General features: G+C 58.4%; 1 protein-coding gene across 2 annotated transcripts in view; it reads right to left on the bottom strand.

Moving 5' to 3' along the window:
- The window catches only part of SLC9A3 (solute carrier family 9 member A3), a 39631-nt gene extending 24574 nt beyond the window's left edge, over window positions 1–15057 (bottom strand). For both annotated transcript variants that reach the window (XM_019744591.2, XM_019744592.2), the window contains exon 1: window positions 14690–15057. In XM_019744591.2, the coding sequence (XP_019600150.2) occupies window positions 14690–14906 (217 nt within the window). In that variant the 5' untranslated portion in view covers window positions 14907–15057. The remainder of the gene's footprint in view (window positions 1–14689) is intronic.
- Between the last annotated feature and the right edge of the window lie 5999 nt (window positions 15058–21056).

The following is a 21056-nucleotide window of genomic DNA, read 5'->3' as shown; positions in this document are numbered from 1 at the left end:
GAAGGTGTTCCCAGACAAGAAAAAGCTAAAGGAGTTCATCACTAAACCAGGATTGAAATCTAAGACCTGAAACCATAAAACTCCTAGAAGAAAATGTAGGTAGTAAACTCGTTGACACCACTTTTAACAATACGTTTTTGGATATGTCTCCTCAGGCAAAGGAAACAAAATAAAAAATAAGCAAATGGGACTTCATCAAACTAAAGAGTTTCTGCACAACAAGACAAAAAGGGATCCTACTGAATGGGAGAAGGTATTCACCAATGATACATCTGATAAGGGGTTAATACCCAAAATTTATAAAGAACTCATACAACTCAACACTAAAAAAAACAACAATCCATTTCATAAATGGGCACAGGACATGAAAGACACTTGTCCAACGAGGACATACAGGTGGCCAATAGATATATGAAAAGATGCTCCATCAAAGAAATTCAAAAAAGAAACAAAACAAAACACTGAGATACCATTTCACTCCTGTCAGAATGACCATCATCAATAAACCAACAAACAACAAGTGCTGGCAAGGATATAGAGAAAAGGGAACCCTCAGGATTGCAGACTGGGGCAGCCACTATGGAAAACAGTATGGAGGTTCCTCAAAAAAATTAAAAATAGAACTACCTTATGACCCAGCAATCCCACTTCTGCATATTTATCTAAAGAAAACCAAAACGCTAATTTGAGGAGACACATGCACCCCGATGCTCATTGCAGCGTTGTTTACAGTGGCCCAGACGTGGAGGCCGCCTGGGTGCCCATCGACAGATGATGGGTAAAGAGGAGAGGGTGCATTTATACAGCGGGACGGTGCTCAGCCATAAAAAAGGATGAAAGCCTCCCGTTTGCAACAACCTGAATGGACCTAGAGGGTATTGTGCCAAGCGAAGTAAGTCAGACAGAGAAATACAAATACTATGCGATCTCACTTATATTGTGGAATCCTAAAAGAAACAAAAAAGTGAATAAACAAAATAAGACAGAAGCAGACCTATCGATACAGAGAACAAGCTGATGGCCGCAAACAGGGGGGTGGAGATGGGGAAAAAGAGAAAAAGAGCACTAAGCAGTAGATCATTCAGGCCTGTGGGCCACACAGTCTGCTTTGCAACGACTCAGTTCTGCCATTTAGCATGAAAACAGCCATAACATACATAACACATGGTCAGGGCTGTGTTCCAATAAAACTTCATTTACAAAAATGGGTGACCAACCCATGGGTTGTAGGCAGCTGACCGCTGAGATAGATGATGTCTCAAAGAACCAAATGGAAGTTCTAGAAATGAAGAATTCAATATCTGAAAGAAAAATCCAAGCGATGGGCTTAACAGCAGACAGAGAGGAGAGAAGAGATGGTGAACTTGAAGACCAGCAGCTAAAAATGATTCCAACCGAATGAGGGGAAGGAAAGTTACACACTGAAGGACCTCACTGGCCTGAGGGACAATATCCAAAAGTTCATCTGTGAGTAACTGGAGTCCCAGGAGGAGAGGAGAGACAGGATGAGGAAGAAAAAAGTCTGAAGAAATAACGGCCCAATTTAGTGAGTGACTTAAGTACAGACTGGGGAAGTGCTTCAGATTGGAGGATTTCTACTGATCTATCTTCAAGTGAAGCTGGAACAGGTGTGAGAGAAGCGGAGGGTCCAGGGCAGGTAAGTTTGGGTGGGAAAGAGGCCTAAACATGGCACACGGAGTTGGGGTGAGCCGGATTGGGGCCGGGGTCCACCTAAGACCTCAGGAGAGGGAGGGCAGAGCCCATGCCACAGTTTTAATGACACACAGGGCAGGACGGCGGTAGGCAGCTGGGGATCGGGTCACTGGGACCTTATTCGCCCAATGACTCATTGAGCCCCAGAGTGACAGGCACACCGGCAAAAGCAGAGAAGGCAGGTGGAAGTGAGGGTGTCACATCAGAGTCAGGCAGATCCTGGACACCACCACGTGAACGCCCTTCCCCCACGTGAGATGGCGAAAACACCGTGGAAGGGCAAGGATGGGCAACGCTGTCCCACAGTGAGGAAGCTGAGGCCCCCGGGGCTGGACAAACCACAGGGCGTTATTGTTCACAGTTATAAGAACATAAAAGGTTAATTGCATCAGGGGAAGCCTGTCGTGAGAGGACAGAAATGTCCTCGACTGGAGTTGTGGTGGCTGGAGGTTTGGAGACGGACTGCACAGATGAAATTCATTGTGAGACCCAATGAAGCAAAGATGCAAACATTTCACTTTGGAGTGGAGCTGGGAGACACAAGGGACACCGAAAAGTCTACAAGGATTTTGCAAATAGATGCCCTGAAGGGAAGCGAGTTTAGATCTCACTGACCTTTACACCTTCACCTGAGAAAGTCCAGCAAGGCCTCTTCCTCTGAGGACATCTTTTCTGCAGACACTATGCATGGGTGACATCCCAAGGTGCTGTAAGTGAGCCTGTGCCCGCTTACGTGACCACCGTGTCATGGTCACCACTATCAGGGTGCTCCGAGCACCGTCCCCTGAGGCCAGGACTTTATCACAGGCCACAGAGCAGCAGGAAGTGATGGCACGATTGATTTGTGATACTGACACAGTGCAGCCAGAGGACAAGTGCTCCCCAGTGCGCGAGGACCATGAGACGCTGCCGACCCCGGGCCCTGCATGGCACCGGGTTTTGAGAAAACTCCACCAACGTATGCAACCGCCTCTGGAGGCAAACGCTGAACCGAGGTGCCCTCATGGGGGCAGCTTTTGTGCTCCCAGGAACCACTGTTTGCCCCAAATGCAGGAGGCTAAGGGGCGAGGGCAGGCCCTGCTGAGTGGCCCAGCTGGGAACTGCCCCCCAGCCTCCTCTGCAGTGGCCCCCACGGAGCAGCAGGTGCAGGGGGTCAGAGTCATGTTTCTGCACATCACACGGCTTTCTTAAGCGGGACCGGTCTTGCCACTTATAAACCAGGAGTATTTTATCCCTCTGAGACTTGGTTTCCTCATCGTAAGATGATAGTTGAAGACGGAAACCAGGTTCTTGCAAGGAAGGTCTATTGAGTGCCTTTTCCTCAGGCCCCAAAAACGCAGAAGGAGGTAGTTCTCATTTAATTCCTTTAGTTTTAGCTTTTGGCCACGCAACAGGAAGGAGGGATCGCTTACCCACACTCCTTCACCACGGCACGGACACGCCCCACCACGGCACGGACACGCCCCACCACGGCACGCACAGGCATGGGCTACCCGAGTGGCAGGAGGGTGGGCGCAGAGCCAGGCTGCCCAAGGAACCTGGACCCTCCCCTGCTCCCCCTGATGCGGGATCGGGGTGCCGACCCAAGGGGCACATTATGACACAGGAGAACCTTCTTCCAGGGGTGAGTGTCCTGTTTAATGTCCCAGAGTCAGGCATTGGGGCCCAGCAGCATGGATTTAGGCTAGTCCTGCGGGCTCCTGCAGGCAGCTGGGCTGGTGCGATGGCCCCACGCAGCACAACTGCAGGGCTGCGTGTCCTGACAGCCTCTCCCCAATGGTGGCCACCACAGGCGTGGGTCAGGCCAGTTGACCTCCTTCCTGCTCCTCTCCTGGGAGCAGGCATGCCTGCCATGTCAGGTCTATCTGACAGATTCCGCTTGGTTCTGCGCTGGCCACAGGCCACGACCACAGGTCAGGATTACAGATGACACAGGACACACTTATCAACATGCCAGCACTGGCTCGGGCAGGCGTTCTGCTCTTTGGCAGTAGACTTTCTCACTCACATTCAGCTCATCAGCACTAAAACTGATCTTCAGATCGTGAGACCAGCATTAGAGAAGGAAAGCCCATGGGGGTTGCCCTCACAGGGCAGTCCGGTGAGGTCCCAGGGGAGGGGGAGTGCAGAGAGCAATCCCCTGATCGCCCTACCCCTGCGCCACTTGGAGGGCACCACGAAGGGTTGGGAAGAGGAGCTTAGAGCACCAGCTGGGGGTGGGGGGTGGGCCTTCCCGACACCAGGTCGGTGGTCAGGAGTTTGGAGTGGCTTCTCTGATCTGGAGAAAAGAGCTTGTCCTGTCCCTCGTCGGCCGGCCACGTGTGCCCATCCTACACCTGCCAGGGCCTCCCATGGGGGGGCACCCGGTAAGCCAGAGGCAGAGCTCGGCCAGACACACTCCTCCTCTCAGGCCCCAAGGCCCCAAAATGCAGGGCGTGGGGCAAGGCTCAGCTGACCCGAACTGAGGGCACCTCAGCCATCAGAATGTTCTCAGCATTACTGAGTTAATGAGTAAAGGATTTTGACAACCTTGGGGCCTTCTTAGAAACTTAACACTGCCTTCCTTTTCCAGTTTATCTCCAGAAAGGTAAGCTGGGCGGGTGGGGTGGGGGGGGTTCAGGGAGGGGGCAGTGCTTGGACCGGCCAACACTTGCACACACTGGCAGTGTCCAGAGGCTCGTCCCACTACCTGACCCCTGACCCTGCTCTGTTCACTAATGATATTTTTAAATGGCAGTCACAATGCCCCTCCCCACCCCCAAATCCTCGCCACACTGCACCGGAGGTCACCAGCCAAGCCCAGCACCGCTGTACCAGGGAGAAGGAAAGGAAAAGCCGTAGTGAGGTGTGAGGCCAGACCCGCCCCAGGGCCATCCCTCAGAAGCCTGGCCAGCTCCGTGAAGTACGCTGCAGCTGCCTACTCAGTGTGCAGAAGCTCGAACCCACCAGGATGAGGCCACAAAATCATTCCCACCCAAGAGCAGGAGGCTGCAGGTGGCAGGTGTGTGGGGGGCAGGACTGCTGTGTCCCCTCGTAACCCAGCATCAAAGGACACTGGCCCCTGCAGGGTGCCATGAGGGCCACCTTGGATGTGGGTGTCTGTAGCTATTATGTGACTGTCGTGGCATTTTTGTGTTTTATTCGATTATTGTTTGTTGATCTCTTGTTATGTGCTGACACTGTGCAGGGTAATTACAATGTTCCTAGAAACTGCACCGGGTACTTTTCACCTTCTGTGCATTCACTCCCCTGCTTGGGTCACCCTCACAGCCACACCTGAGAGAGATATGGCTGCTGGCCACGTCCCCGCTGTGGAGGCTCAGAGGGGACAGCAGCCTGCCCTTGGACAAGGCCACCATGAGTCCTCTCAGAGGTAGTGACAGACCAGGCCGGGTCCAGGGTGTGGGGTGCCCTGGAGGGTCCTCGCGCTCCATGAAGTTGCAGGCTGGGGACGGTGAGCAGTTCTCGGCTGAAGAAGCAGAATAAAAGTTTTGCTGCTCAGGACGGAAAGGGGCAGCTGTCCCACATGTGGTTTTGCTTCTTGGATGTGACTCTCCGGCATCTTCTCCTCAGTTTCTGAGCTACTGCTGTCACTGCACAAAGACGACAGCAGCTGCCTTCAGGGATTCTGGTGTCGGGTTGGCCTTTGGGAAGTAGCAGGAGGCTGAGGCCCGTGGGGCACACTGGCGTCAGGCATGCCTGTTCCGAGGCCTTCTCTGGGGTCCTGCCCTAGGGCTGTCTGGTGGCTTCTCAAGCTGGAAAGGCCTCTGTGACCCCATGACACCCTCTCAGTGAACCAAGCCTCCAAGGGACGGCTTCAGCCCCTTCCCTCACATCACGCCCTTCCCAGCGCACTCCCCTGGGAGCCCAGCTTTTCCCATTGGGGTCAGGCCAGGGAGCCTCCCTGGTGACCTGTGTTCAGGGTTCAACACCCCGTCAGACATGTGTGGGGGTGACAATAACTCAATAGGTAAGTGGATATCACCCGGCGCCTGCCAAGGTCTGTCCTGGCCTGTATAGCACCCATTCTTCACTGACTCCTCATAGAGGTAGATGAGGGTTTGAGTGACAGAGCCAGGATTGAAACCCAGGCCCAGCACCCATGGCCACATGGGGAGTAGGTCTTAGTGCCATAGGCTGAAACCCTCAAGCCCACGGGAACCAGCTCACACATGCACGTGTGAGCACACACACAGCCGCACGCGGACATGCACAGGGCAATGCACACGCCGGGCCTCCTGGTGGCGCTGCCCGGTGGTGCTGCCCGGTGGCGCTGCCCCATTCAGGTCCACATCTCGTGACCGAGCAGGGGAGGGGGCTGAACTGTGCTGAGCGGCTAGCACATGGGGGCCAGCTTCTAAGGGAAAGTGTGGGGTAGACGCCAGCCCCGTGCTCACTATACCCCAAATCTAGGGCTTGCTAAATCCAAAAAGAAACAGCCACCATGAGTGTGTGGTGTCCACCCTTGCACAGTCCCCAAAGCTGTTAGAAATAGTTCCCATCCTGCCCTTGCAAGAACCCTTTCAGCTGAACTCAGCTCGGACTTTGGCATGACAGCTCGGCAGGTGGTGAACTCCTGGAAGGGAAGAGGGAGAGACTGGCCCTTCCCCACAGCCTTGCTCCTCCCTGAGCACCGGCTGGGCCCCAAAGGGAGCTGGTCTGCCTGTGCCCCTGCAGCTGGAGGTCGGGCTAGGGCAGCTCACAGGACACCTTCCTGGAGCAGGTACTGGGCTGCCTGCAGGACCACGTCTGTGCCTGAAGCAAAGTGCCAGGGAGACAACCGGGCTCCCCCCTCCCCCACCAGGCCTCCAGTCTCCGTGGTAGGGGCCCAACTGTGCATGGGGCCTGCACATTCTGCCTGCTTTCCGTCTCGCTCAGCCTGGCCTCCTCCCTTTCTCTGAGGCCCATTCTGACGGCCCCCAGAGGGGAGGCTGGCCACCATCGGGCCCTCACCCAGTAACCATGGGCTCTCACCGCTCTCTGGGAAGACTGAGCTTGACCTGCAGCCTGGTCACGGCGGCACACACCCAGCCAGGCACGGCCCAGGGGTCGCTGTGGGGACCCGCAGCGCTGGCTGGGGCGGCAGTCAGCATGTGTAGGTGTCACCCCTGTGTGCAGGCAGGTCCGACAGAGCCGGGCGCCATGCCTCCACCCCACCTGACAGCCCCATGCCCTCCTGGGATGCCTGGCGGGGCCTTCAGAGGCTGAGGGAGGCATGCACACACGGGCTTTCCAACGCGTTTATCTGAAGTCTCACAAACTCAGGGGCTTCTTGCCAACATTCCAAATCAGCCGGCGGCCCAGCTGACGGGGTGATGGGTCTGAGTGGTCCTTGGCCCTCCCTGGGGTCTTGTCTGTCCCAGTGGGGTCAGTGTGCGTCAGCTCAGAAGCCTCGTGACCTCACCTCCCTCCTCTCCCCAGGCTGGTTCCACCAGCTGTTCCTCACACACCATCTCTGTGCCTTGGCACTGGCTGTTGCGCCCTGGAAAATGCGCTTCCCCTCAGGCACAGGCCTCCCTCCTCCCGTCATTTGTTCACTGTCACACTTAATGCCATTGTCCCGTGGCCAGGATCATGTCTGTCTGTCCTCTCACAGGAATGCCACCCTCTGGGGTGGTCTGGGTCTGCTCTGTGGCCTCCAGCAGTGCCAGACAGGCGGTGGCACTAACGTTTGTTAAATGAGTATCGCACAGGTGACAGTGCCAGAGCTGTGGCTGCTAAAAAATTGAGTCTTTCGACTGCACTGGTAAATGAAACCATTCAAGCCCAGAAGAGTGGTTGCTGTGCTGGGGTTATCGACCCGCCTGGGACACCAGCTCCAGGCTGCGTCCCAGGAGGGTGCATGGAGGCGTGCGTGTCGGGCCCTGGCAGACTTATTCCGGAAGGCCAACAGGGGTGAACAGGGCAGAAGGAAGTCTTCGGCTTGCAGTGGATGCGGCTCTAGACTAGCTCAGGCGAGCTGGTGCGCCCCGGCCCACCCAGGCAGCTCTGTGGGGCACTGCTGCTCCCCACCCAGAGCCCCACACGCCCACAGCCTCTGAGCTGACGCTGGCAGCACTTGTCATCGGGCGTGCCCTCAGCTCACAGGAGGCTATGTGGCAATTTGGGGAAAGAATGCAGCCGAGAAGCCTGGGAGCTTCTCCTAGGCCAGCATCAAGGGTTTGCAGGAAGCTCCCAGGCGGTCACCATCACCTATCACGCCAGGTGAGCACGGCCAGAGGGGCGGGGGCTCGGGCTCTGGGGACACAGCAGGGACACACACAGTCCCTGCCTCTGCAGCCTGACCTAGTCGAGGAGACATCCTCAGGAACTGGGGTTCGGGGGCTGCAGGTTTCTCAGAAGAGGAGGGGCAGCAGGAATCCCAGGCAGGTGGGGCTCAGCACCCTGGTGACCTGCTTGACTGGTGTGTGTGTGGTGTGTGTGTGGTGTGTGTGTGTGTGTGTGTGTGGTCTGGGCTCAGCTTGAGCCAGGGGAAGCCCTGCACAGCAGGGCCTCAGGGGGTGGCTGGGAGGCTCCCCATCCCCGAGTGTGATGGGCAGTGCAGGCATTTGGGTTCACGCAGCACTGCTGTCTCCCCAGGCCTGAGCAGACGGGAGGAGATGGAAAATAAAGGTATGAAGAGATAGAGAGAGTCTGCAGATACGTGCGTGAGGTCAGAAGGCAGGGAAGATGTGAGCAAAGGTGCAGGCATGGGTGGGGACAGACACCATCCCCAGATAAGCAGACCTGGGACTGCCCTGACCCTCAGGCCAGGAGAGCACCTGGCCGCCTGGCAGCTTGACCAGTGCAGGGGACAGGGACCCTGCTGTGCCCAGCACGGCTGAGGCAGGAAGCCACCCACTCTGGGCTGCAGTGCAGAGGGTGGGGAAGTGGGCTCTGCTTAGATCCAGCACCCAACAACCTGCACCCCAAGGCCTGGGGCCTGAGATGCCAACTGCCAGACTCCGAGCCCGGTGCAGCCCCACAGGGCACAGCCGGAGCGGTGCCTTCTCTGAGAGACGCTCCGAGCACCTGCTAGGGGAGGGAGGGCACAGGAGCCTGAGAGGGCTGGCCCTGACCTTGGCCAGCCTTGGCCAGCACACTGAGCACAACTGCCGCTTCAGGTCAACTCGCGGCTGAAAGGGACTCAGCCTGGCACCGGGAGACCCCACCTGTAAGCACACCTGGGGAGCACGTGGGGCCGGGAAAGCCCCCTTTGCCCACTGGGAGCTGGGTGTGGGGCAGAGCTGACATGTCTGTGAAGAAACACGGTGTGAGGCTGATGAAGTGTAGACTAGAGCTGGGAGACAGGTCAGCGCACTCCTGCGTTCAGAGCCAGCAGGCTGCCCGCACAGGCTGACGGGGTCCAGACTCTACTCAGGGCTGGGGTGCCGGGAACAGGTGGAGGTTCGTCCTGGACTCTCCTACAGGAAGCTGGCCCAGGTGGAAGGCTTCTGGGGAGTCCCTTATGCACCCCAGGAAGCACTGGGTGCTGTCGCTTCTGACCTTCGCTCCCTGCCTCTGGATATTCCAACCCAGTGCTTCAGTTCCAAATGCCCACGGATTGTTTTACAGCTGGAGGCGGATTCTCCCAGGAGCAGTTCCTGGGAGAGCAGACTTTACACCTGCAGCATGGAACCCTCCCTGCCACACACGCTCTTGGGAGAGTCCTGGATCCGGCCTTGGATGGCGGGTCCTCACTGCAGGCCCACTGCCTGCATCTGTCCTGTTAGGACGGGGCGACTAGTACCCACTGGCTGGTCTACTCTTTGGAAGTTGGGAAGACCATCCACTGGGAGCTCTGGCTGGTCACCCTGCCCTTCGACGCCATCCTCTCACATCCCCTCACGGGGACTGAGGTGACTCCGTGGGTGCGGGAGGACAGCAGAAGTGGAGGACGCCCAGGATCCCATCGGAGAGCGTGGGGCACGGATCGGGGGCACAGCAGGGGCTCCCCGTCTGAAGCCAGAGCTGGTGCACCTAGCCCAGGAGGTAACCACACTCTGGCTTCCCCCATGGCCTGCAACATGGCTCAGGGCAGACACCCAGGGCCCGACGGCTGCGCCTTGGGGAGACCCACCGTTAGGCAGGGGTCCGGGCAGAAGCCAGTGGCCTGAGTGCCTTGGCAAGATAATACAGGGGTGGCTGAGTACCCCAGGGTCCACTGTTCTCTCTTCTCTCACAAGGGCTGGTGTCTGGCTGAGTGAAGAGTCCCTGTGAGATGGCTTTGGAAGTGAGGACTTGGGGTGCTGGACATGGGGCCTGGCGATGGATCAGAGTCTGGGTTGACAGGCACCTTCAAACATATTGGACGGAGGAGAGCATGGCCCCAAGGCTGTGAGCCTGCAGGGCTGGGAAAAGCCACGTCCAGCGCCGCCAGTCTGCAGCTTCCTGGGGCGCAGAGCAGGTAAGGGCTCTTGGCCATCGCACAGCTGACCCTGAGCCCCCACTGTCCTCACAGCGGCCAGTGCCAGCCAGACCAGGCTCTTCCTGGTTAAGAGGGAGGTGGTGCCTCAGCAGGGAACACCCCAAAGACCCTAGGGACGTTGGGCATGCGGTGGGGGCACAAGTGTCTCGGAGAACACACTGCTGCTGGAGGCAGAGAGACCACCCGACACCCACCTGAGCCTCCGTGCTTCCAATCCCAGTGGACTGTCTGCCCCTGGCTTCCTCCAGAGTTTTTGCTGAGGACTGTCCCCCTTCTGGAGGGAGGGCAGACTTGGTGCACAGAGACTCTCAGCCCTTCCAGCTCAGAAAGTGAAGCCACCACTTCCCGGGGATTGGGCCAAAGTCAGGGTGTCCTCACCCCACCCTTCAGTGCAGGGAGCCCTATTTCCAGAGTGTGTTCCCAAACAGGACGTCTTGCGGGGTCACCCATGTGGAAGCCGCCCGCTGCCCTGCCAACTCCAGCCCATCCGGTCCAGGCTGTGCATGTGGCCCAGCGCTCCCCAGTGGCAGGGTCTCAACCCCCTCGGCAGCCTCCTCACTGAACCGACTGGGTGCCACCTCTCCCCCCAGGGCACACAGGGACATCAGCTGGACACCTGAGCTGTCTGTCCTCTGAAGTGTTCCCGGCCTAGTGCTTGGTAACAAATGGACCCAGCTGACCTAGAACTCCCCCCAGCCCAGCTTCCCCACTGGTGCTTCGCCTGTTCATTCTCTGTCAGGTGGCCGGGGTGACATTCTGAGCGAGTGCCACCACCCTCCCTCCTGGGTGGACATTAGCGTTCTCCTGGGTCTGTGCTCAGGCTGCTGTGGCCTCCCCTCTGGCCTCCCAACACCCCAGCCTCCTTCTTCCTCCAGGAGCACCTTCCCCGGTCACCCTGCCACCTCCTGGGCTCTGTCTCCAGAAGCTGCCTGGACCTCCCCCAGGTGGGGCCAAACTTAGTGATGTCCACCGTCTCACCATCTCTAAGTGGCATCGGGCCAGCCCTCCAGCCCCCAGGGGAGGCCTGAGGAGATAGAACACTACTGGGGGGAGAAAACCTGGCCTGGTACAAGGCCCAAAGTGACCGTGGGGTGGGAACCCCCCCCGGGGAGCACATGTCCCAGGTCCCCCCCGTCCAGGGGCAGACACTGTCCCACTGCATAAGGTCCTCAATGTCAGTCTCCACGTGGCCCTGAGCTGTGGACAGCTCCCTTCTCCCCTGAATTTCCTAAATATAGTAACAGGCAGGGGACTCCCAGAGCCCCTGGGGCACACAGATGGGGAGCTTGCAGCAAGCCCTTGGCAGATCCGGGCTCTCAGGCATCTGTGGCACAGCCGCCACACCTGCTTCTCACCTTCCAAAGATATGATGTGGCAGCAGCTTCCAGTGGCGGGACCCAGGCCCCTGGCCACCTCGACAGAGCTGTGGCCCTGTCCTCTGCCCTCTCTGTGCCCAGCTGCCCGAGGTGAGAAGCCACCTTGAAACGTGTGTTTCAGGGTCCCCTGCACCTTATTTTCCCAATGAGGTTCCACATGGCTGAGGAAATCTGACCTCTCCAGCACTAGGTGGCTACGCGACCAAGAACTTAGAACCATCTGTGAGACACTCAACAAATGTTTGCAATCAGTAGCAGCCCAGCTCTTGTGTCCCTGTAACTTGAGACTGAAATCGTCTGGACGATCCCTGACCATTTCAAATGATGAAAGGGGCCAAGTCGCTTAACAAGTATGAACCCTGGACTGTGGGGTCGGCGGGGGCACACGGGGTTCCTCCTCTGTGCACAGACGGCCCCAGTGCCACACAGCCTCCAGGCACAGCCAGGTGAGGCCCAGGGGTGGTGGTCCTGGACGTTCGCAAGATGGGCACCAGGGTTAGCTGTGAAGGGAGGGGTCTGGGGCATATGGGAGGAGCTTGGTCCCTGGGTCAGGGTCTGACTGTAAATGCAGAGCTCTCAGGGAAGGTGGGGACCCACGCAGAGGGCTGGGTTAATGCAGCAGAGACCAGGTCAGAGCACAGTGGATTGTGGGGGGAGCCTCAGAGGGCTCCGCTGGGGCTGGTCTGGACTGAGTCTGGACCACTGGGACGGGTGATGGACTCCTTGGGACTCCAGTTTGTGGGGCTGAGTGTGAGTGGGTGGGTCCGGCTTGTTTGCTGAGCGCTGGTTTTGATCCTGTGGAGTGGAGAGCTGGGGCAGGGTCCAGGCACAGACGCCTGGTGGTCAGCCCCATCTCAGAGAACCCTGGGCTGGGGGAGAGGGACCCCGGCACCAGGCCAGGACCTGGAGGTGCTGGGTGTGGGAGAACAGGGAGAGAGGCCTGGAGGAAGCCTCGGGCCCAGGCCCCGAGCAGGGCCCCAGGTGGATGGGGAAAGGCACAGGACAAGACAGTAAGGGGTGGGGGGGGCTCCAGAGGGCAGGGCAGAGAGGTGGGGTCACAGGAGGCCCATGTTGAGCCATGAGGAGGGCCCTGGGCACCTGGGCAGGGTCAGTACAGAGGATTCCAGGGAACAGGATCCCAGTGGAACAGGAGGGACAGGGAGGGGACAAGGGCTGGCCATGGGAGTGTCCTGGCTTACTCCCCAAGATGTCTCATCAGTTCTGTCTGTTCACAGGTGAGACCCCGATGCCATCATAGTGGGAGCCTCCAAATACGAAAGGATTGTATGGACAGGGTCAGGGCGAGGCCTGGCCCAGGGCCGGAGGGCTTCCCAGGGACTCAGTCAGCTTGCTGGGTCTTCTCTCGGGGACCCTCCTGCTATCCTGACAGCTCCCGCCCCCTCGAGTGGGACCACAACAACGTATGGGACATGGTGCTGGTAAGGGGCCCTTATTAAATGGGCTCTGGGCCCACCCTCCTGGGAGCTGGAGCTGCTGGCGGGGCAGCGGCCCACCCAGGAGAAGGCCCTCTGAGGGCAGCCTGCATGCTTGGAGCCCCTGAAGGCCTTGGCTCTTCCTGGGTGAGTAACAAACTGTGTCAGCTCCGCCCTCCCAGGGCCCCACCCCCCGCCACTCAAGGCTGACCAGCTGGTGCCCTGGTGGCTGTCACTGGACTCTCAGATGCTAGGCTGCAAGCCTGTGCCTGGGGCCGGACAGGAAGTGCACATTTGCTTTCCACAGTAGGCATGCTGAACCTCCCACGTGCCACCGTCCTTACAGTGGGTTCATAGAAGAGAAGGTGGCAGAGGAAGGGACCTCCCACTCTGCCCCGGAAACGGGTCAGTTCCTAGGCGAGCAGCGTGAGCATCATGACAGGGCGCCCAGAGTCCCAGGCTGGGGCTGGACCCGCCCAGTAAATGGCACGTTGGATGTGGCCAGCGTTGGTGACCCCTTGGCAGAGGCAACAGCAGAGACAGCGCGAAAGCCCTCTTGGTGCTCACGCAGCTCTCTTTCCATCACAACCCCGCCAGAAAGCCGGGCGGGGGACAAAGTGAGCGCTGGGCCAGGCAGGCAGGGCCGGGAGCAGCACCGACGCCAGGAACAAGGAGGGAGGAGGCACAGGGACCCACAGATAAGAAACAGAAAGCAGAATGGAGGGGGCCCCCCGGGAGACCATGGGCAGAAGCAGGAAGTAAAGGCAAAACAAGCTGCAAACCGCCTCTGCCCGGCACCCCCAACCCAGGTCCAGGTCCTCTAAGGTCTCGCCCCAAAACCCAGATGTCACTGCCCCCCAAGGCCCCAGGAGGGGCCCACTCCTCTTTGCTTTGGTGACGCGCCCTTGCCACCTGCTATTCCATGGGGAGCAGTGTGTCCTCAGACCTTGCTGTCAGCAGCCTTCCCCCAGGCCCCACATACTCTCACAGGCCGCCACCTCTGCCAAGACCAGCACGCAGAACTTTGGTCCTGTAAGCGCGTAGGGAGGCTGACCTTCCCAGCACCTTGCCTGGAGTTACCAGCAACCCCACTTTGCTGGCTCACTGGAGCAAGTTAAGAGAAGAGCAATCTGACAGGTTGGGACTTTAAACAGAGAAACTCTCAATGGAAAAATCGCTCCTAAAAATAGGATTTTCCTGGGTTTAATTTTGAGTGGCACCGTTTTTTTTTCTCCTGCACTGGGAACAAAATATCCCTCCCGGGCTTGACGGCAAGGACATTCCCTCTCGCAGGGTATTAAGAAGCCCCAGGAGCCCGACAGACAGAAAACCGGGCGCAGGAGCCCCGCGCGGAGAGGCGCGGCGTCTGCAGGGCTGGATGGGCGGACGGGAACCCCCAACGCGGGACCCGCGGAGCCCCGAGAGCGCGAGGCCGGATCGGTGACTCTCGGCGACCAGCACGGCCGCTCCGGGCCCGACCAGGCTCGCGGTCCCCGAGCCTCGCCCTGCCTCACACAAGGGCCGACTCCCGGGGACTGGCCAAGGTGCCCTCGGACCCGACCGCGCGGCAACTGACGCGGGACGCACCCCTTCCATAGGGAAGACCGCGGAACCGGCACAGACCCAGACGAAGGCGGGTGCCCAGCTCTGTCCTTTGGGGCGCAGGCGGGGTCCCGCAGACCCCAGCGGAGCGGGGCTAGTGGAGGGAAAGTCGTGGCGGGGCCGGGATCCCGCGACCCTCCCAGCCCAGGGCCGCTTACCGATCTTGGCCAAGCTGGCCACGAGGATCCAGAGCGCGATGATGAACGGGTCCTGAACGTGGTCCCATTTGAAGGTGACCACCTGGAAGCCCTGGTGTGAGCCGTGCGCGCCGCCGGGCTCCTCCTCAGAGCACCGCACCTGCGGCAGCTCGCCCAGCACCAGCAGCAGCGCCAGCAGCAGCCCTAAATAGGGGCCCGGGGCCCCGCGCCGCGACATCGCTGGCGCTGCTCAGCGCCGTGTCGGGAAGCTCATATCTTGTGAGTCTGGCTGCGCTCGGCGGCGGCACTTGCCGGCCGGCAGGACTCCTGTCGGGCGGCGGCACAGAGCCGAGAGCGCTGCGGGTGCGGGCTGCTGTCCTGGTCCCCGCCCGCTGGGGTGGCCTTTAATCTGGCGCCCCCTCCCGCCCCGGGGCGGGGCCTTCCCGCCCCCGCTGCGCACTCGCGATCTCAGACATCGTTGCGCGCTCTCGGCACGCCCACCCCAGGCCTGACCGGCCCCTTGACCTAACCTCCCCACCCCCACTCGCGGTCCCCTCTGTCGCCCTCCCCCACCGGCCTGCACGCGTCCGGGAGCCTGGGGCTGCAGGGCGCAGGCCAGGAGGTCCACGCGGCCGCAGGGCGATGGGCGAACGCCTCCCTTGGGGGCGGAACGCAGCGCCCGGTGGCGTCGGGGTGGTGGGGTGCCTCGGGCGCCCCTTGGTGGCGTTTCCTCAGCTCCCGAGTTGCCTGTGGCCGTCGTGGGCATTCTTGCCCCAAGCTGCTCCTTCTCCACAGGCACAGGACCCAGGGCTGTGCAGACCGCGCTAGAGACCTGAGGGCCCAGAGGGCGCCAGGACTCCAGCCTCGTGCTGCCTGCCACACGGACCTGCAGTTCATAACAGGATCTAACAACTTGCCAGAAACCAGGACCTCGTCCTCCCCAACCTCAGGTGGTGCAGAATCCAAGTCACTGCTGTTCCCGGCACGGCCCTGTCCCTTCTGTGAGTGCCCCTTTCCCCAACCTCTGAGCCCAGCCCCACTGCTCAGACCTCCAGTTTAGGGCCTGGATTGTCTTTTCGACTCCAGGGCTCAGCTTCAAATTGACATGAGGAGGGGGCAGGGGTTTTCTGCTCTGGGCTGCCACCCGCTCACCTGGGCTTCTCAGACTCCAGGATGCAAACGGGGTCCTCATTTCCTCCCCAAACCCACCCTGCAGCCTCAGCACCCCAGCCCCATCTGCTGTCCAGCCCTAAACCTAGGAGGCGTACCTGACCTCTCCTTCAGCTCCCACTATTTCCAGGCATCTCAGGGAATGTGTCTGCTCTACCTGCAAAATACAGACGGAACCAGCCACTACCTGCTGCTCAAAGACCTCCTGCCCGCCCCCTTCACCTGCCCTGTGGGGCCCTCCTATTGGACCCTCCACCTAAGAGGGACTCAGTCCCCTTACTGACCTCCTCTGACACCCCCCTGCCAGGTGCTCCCCGCTTCCCGGGACCTTCACTCCCATGCTCCATGCTCCCTAAGGTCTTTGTCACTTTGTCCCATCTGCTGATCTCTCAGCTCCCCTCCCCAGCTTGTCTCCCGACGTGCTGTCCACTGCCCTCTGCGTGTGCACATGTGTTCCCTGAGGGGCTGCACACAAGCCCACAGCTGCATCTCCAGGACCTGAGACAGTGCCTGGCACCCAGGAGCACTCAGGAGATGTTGGGTGGATGGATGGACGGCGGACGGACAGGTGGGTGGGTGGGCAGATGGATGTGCCTTCTAACACCTGAGTATATTTCAGGACCTCAGGAGTGAGGGCAACAGGTGGAGCTGGATGACCTCATTCCTTGGGTTCTCGCTCTAGTGTTTTACTGATGGGAGGTGGTCATCAGCTGTGTAGTGGACAGAGAGTGAGTTAAAACCATGCTGCACAGGGTGACCTGGCTGGGTGGCTGGCTGCTGAATGGTGGGTGAAGCTGGGCGGCCATTTGGAGGATGCTGCAGAGAGTGTCAGTCTTCACTGGGGGTCCTCGGAGGCCTTTCCAGCTATAAGGGCCTCTGTGGTACCCCAGGGATCCTTGTTGTGGGAAGAAGGCCAGCCTCAGGGCAGAGGGCTGGACTGAGCTGAGCACAGGGTCTAGCCCACAGCACCCGGCAACGGGAGTCTGTGACAGGCAGCTGCCAAGGGGGGGCCCTGCACGGTCGGCCCTGGTGGGTGGTCGGTCGCCCCCAGCCCAGCCTGTCCATGCCCTAGCTGCTTCTGTCCCCAGCTCCATTGTCAGCCTCGTGTCCCAGAGGCAGAGCCAGCTGTACATGGTCAGTCACCTGCAGCACACACCGTCCCTGTCCCTTCCTCGTGGCTCCTGGTGGAAGCCTTTACAAAAACAGCCTCTTTGAAGATGGTGCCCATGCATTCCACAGCGAGGCTGATGCCCCCAGAACAGCGTGTACTATGATGCCCAGTGACCCTCCGGTCACACTGCCCTCAGGGGTTTTCACCGGAGCCTGTCCCCAAAGCGGACAGCATTTCTCCTGAGACCCTGGGGCAGCTCAAGGGACAGAGGGCGCATTGTCCAGTGAGCTTGAGGCTGCAGAGCGAAGGCTGATGCTGGCCATCGGCCATTGAGGGGCGTGCTGCACAGGTGGCCATGAGCTGCCCAAGGGCAAAAGACCTTAGAAAGAAGGCAAGGCCCTGCGATGGCATGGTCGGAGCGGGCCATGACTATGCAGGACAGGCAAGCGGCTGTTTGCAGGCTCTGTGGGCACAGGTAGGATGAATGCACCTGAGCTCCAGGGCACTGGAAGGCTCCAGGGCCAGTGGCCGGCTCAGCCCGTGCCTGGGAACAGTGGGTAGAGACGAGTCCAGCCCCCTGCAAAGCAGAAGTCAGTCTAGGGGGTGGTGGGTATTCACTGCCCCATTCCTCCTGACATACCAGCCACACCCCCCTCCACAGTGCATCCATGAGGACTGTGGCCATGGAGGGTGGACAGCCCCACGGCCTCTGTCCTCTAGCTGGGCTCTGGTTTGAAGCAGGGCTGTAGGTCCCACCGCTGCAGGGCTACCATGATGCATGGTGCCCCCCGGAGGTGTGCACAATCCACATGGCCCGTGTGTCCACAGGCAGCCAGAGGCCTGGTGTGTGTGTGGGGATGTCATCAGGGACCTGAGGGTGTGCGACGATCTGAAAAACTGCCCCAGTCTCACACCGCGGTCAGGCAGCCTGAGCATCGCTGCACACCGCCCGCTCCACCTCCGCAGTGGCCGGGGTCACACACGCTGTGTGGCTTTGCTTGCACATATGCTGTGTTAGCTCGGGTGGCCAGAGCAAAGCACCACAAGGGGGAGGGGGCCTAGACAACAGAAATCTACTTTCTCTACAGTTCTGGAGGCTGCAAATCCAACGTCAAGTTTCCAACAGGGCTCAGGTGCAGCTGAGAGCCTCTTCCTGCCTTGGGGACGGCCACTGTCTTCCGTGGCATTTCCTGGGGGCACAGGCACGAGGGGAGACAGGGAGGGAGACCCCGCTTCCTCTTCTTGTAAAGGGCACCGACTATATCGAATTCGGGTTCTACCCTATAAACTCACTTAACTGGAACCACCTCCCAAATGCAGCCACAGTGGGGGGCTAGGGCCTCAACATATGAATTGGGGACACACAGTCAGTCCACAGCACATAGGGAAACACCATGGCCACAGGGCAGACAAAAATGTTAAAATAATGCAAGAGACCAGTCCAAAGAGAACTGCAATCTATCTAGCCTGCCACGAGCATCCAAACATCAAATTAATAAAATAAAAGTGGAAAACATCACACCTGTTCCATCGCAGTCATTTCGGGTTAGGAATTGCACTCACATGGCTTGTGAAAACATCCTGCAAATAGAGAGGTAAAAGATTTCTAATCTATTTATGCTTTTGCTGACAATACACTGAGATGAGACCTAAGTTTTGTTTGTTTGTTTGGTTGGTTTTTGTTTATAAGTTTTATTGGGGAGTATTGGGGAACACTGTTTCTCCAGGGCCCATCAGCTCCAGGTCATTGTCCTTCAATCTAGCCACGGAGGGCACAGTTCACTGGCCCGTGAGGGAATCGAACCGGCAACCCCATTGTTCAGAGCTCGTGCTGTAACCCACTGAGCCATCCGGCTTCTCCTCCCTCTCATGGACTTTTAAATGCTTTATTTCCTTCTACTGTCTTTGCTTTTATTTTGACGCGCTTTTTCTAGCTTTTTGAACTGAAAGCTTCTATCATTGATTTTCAGTGTTTCTCTTTTTCAGTGTATGACCTTTTCCAAAAAGTTATGAAGTCCCCTCTGATTAACTACTTTTGTGCATTCTAATGGTTATAATAAGTCGTAGTTTCCTTACTTGGTTCAAAACATTTTCTGGTTTCGACTGTGATTTCTTCCTTGACATATATTACTCACAAGTGTGTTGCTTAGGTGGCAGTTGCTTGATTTCCAAACATTTGGAAATTTTTCTATCTTTCTGTCATTGAGTGCGAAGATAATCCCTCCCTAGCCTGAGAACATGTACAGTAGGATTTCAACCTTTTCCCTCTGTTAAACTTGCTTTGTGATTTTGAAAATCCCCAGTGATTTGGTAAGAGCATGAGACCTAAGTTTTGTTCTGTCGTTGTTGGACGTAGGATCCCACATTTGCCCACTTGGTCAAGTCGGACAGTGGTGCTGTCCAAATCTTCTGTATTCTTACCAACTTCAGTAACTGAGAGAGAGGGATGTTGAAATCGTCATCTCCAGTGGGGCTTTGTCATTTTATTCTATTAGCTTCGCTTGCTATGACTTAAGCCGAGTTGACAGGGTTGCTACATTTCAGGGTAAACTGGCTCCTTATCACCAAGGAATGGCCCTCTCTGTCTTTCCTAACACTTCTGCCTAAAGTCCACTCTGCTATTCATGCAGCCACACCATTGCCTTTGGTTAATGCACATAAGATGTGTCATTTCCCATTTTGCTTCCATCCCACCTGTGTCTTTATATTAACAGTGATTTTTTTTGTTTTCTCATCAAGTCTGACAAGGTTGATAGTCACGTGTCGGTTCTTAACTAGTAATATAGAAAGGGCCAATCGGTACCATGTAAGGACTGGACGTGACAGTGGACCTCTTGCTCCGTACATGAGCATCAGCTGTTTGTCCTTGTCGCTCCCATGTGCCCATGCCATCACTCACTCAGCCTGAGCGCAAAGGAGAGCGTACCAGTTTCATGCCTGCCCTCATGTTCCCTGGGGCCTCTGGGCCTTGTCAGTTTTTCCACACGTTCCTCCCTTTGGCTCGCTCGACTGGGGCAGCTAGGTCTGCACAGACACCCCTCAGTGGATGAATGGGAAGTGGGCCCTGAAACATAAAAGTCAGAGCACAGCACAAGAGCCATCGCCTGAGACCCAGAAGAGGAGAAACCAGGAGGCATCGCCACAGCTGGGTTCTCAGCCGTGTCTCTGAGATCCAGGCCTGCCCACCGCTTTGCAGAGCTGTGTTTCCTGTCACTGCTCACACAGAATTCAGCTTTCTTTGGTGTCCTTGGGGCTTCACACACTCCACTGCTCATCCAGGTCTCATCCTCGGCTTCCTCCCAGGCCCACAGGCCCCTCGCAGCTCTGGGTGTGTCCTAGCTGGATGTGGCCAGGTTCGCTGGGCTGAGCCTTTTGATCTGGCTCAGCCGTGGATGTGTCTGTTTTCCAGGAGACTCGTCCTGGCCCCCTTCCCGGTCCTGCCAGGCCCACCCTCTGGGAGGCGTCACTCACCCCTAAAGACAACACAGCAGCCCTCTCAGCTGACCCCACGCTGCTTGCTGGCTGAGCCTTCAGAGCCCCCCAGGCCTTCAGACCCTAGAAACATCTGGGCTCTCAGAACAGCTGGGAGCAGAGACTCTGGAGGGGGTGGTCCAGGGTCAGCCCGCCTGCCACTTGAGCAGCCACCCCCTCTGTGCTCACCCCCAAGCCCCAGGCTGGGAGCCTGAACCACAGAGCTGTGTCCCCAGGTGTGAAGCAGTGCGCTCAGAGCAGCGGCCAGCTCAGAGTGGGCGTGTGGTCAGTCTGCTTGTCATGATGTCCACAGCTGCTGCCCACTGGCGGGCGGAATGCCTGCCTGTCACCGGGGAGGCAGCAGCTGGGCCCCACTGCGGGGCCTGCTCACGGGGCCCCGGCCACCACTGCACCTGCCCTCCAAGGCCCCTGTGCTCTGGCTCTGTGGACATAACTGACGAAGGAAGGAAGCGATCGCTCAGGTGACATCAGTCAGGCACTGGTCACTGGGTCCTCACCCCTGGATGGGGACCCCCCTCCTCCTCCAGGACGCTGCCCACTGCTCTACTTCCCATGGCTTCCTTTTGGGCCAGAAGTCCAGAAGCCCCCAAGCATCTGACCAGAACCGGGTACAGG

This window comes from Rhinolophus sinicus, linkage group LG03 (assembly GCF_036562045.2).
Source record: "Rhinolophus sinicus isolate RSC01 linkage group LG03, ASM3656204v1, whole genome shotgun sequence".
NCBI lineage: Eukaryota > Metazoa > Chordata > Mammalia > Chiroptera > Rhinolophidae > Rhinolophus > Rhinolophus sinicus.
The sequence above is the reverse complement of the archived record's forward strand: the minus strand, read 5'-3'. Positions and strand labels throughout refer to the sequence as shown.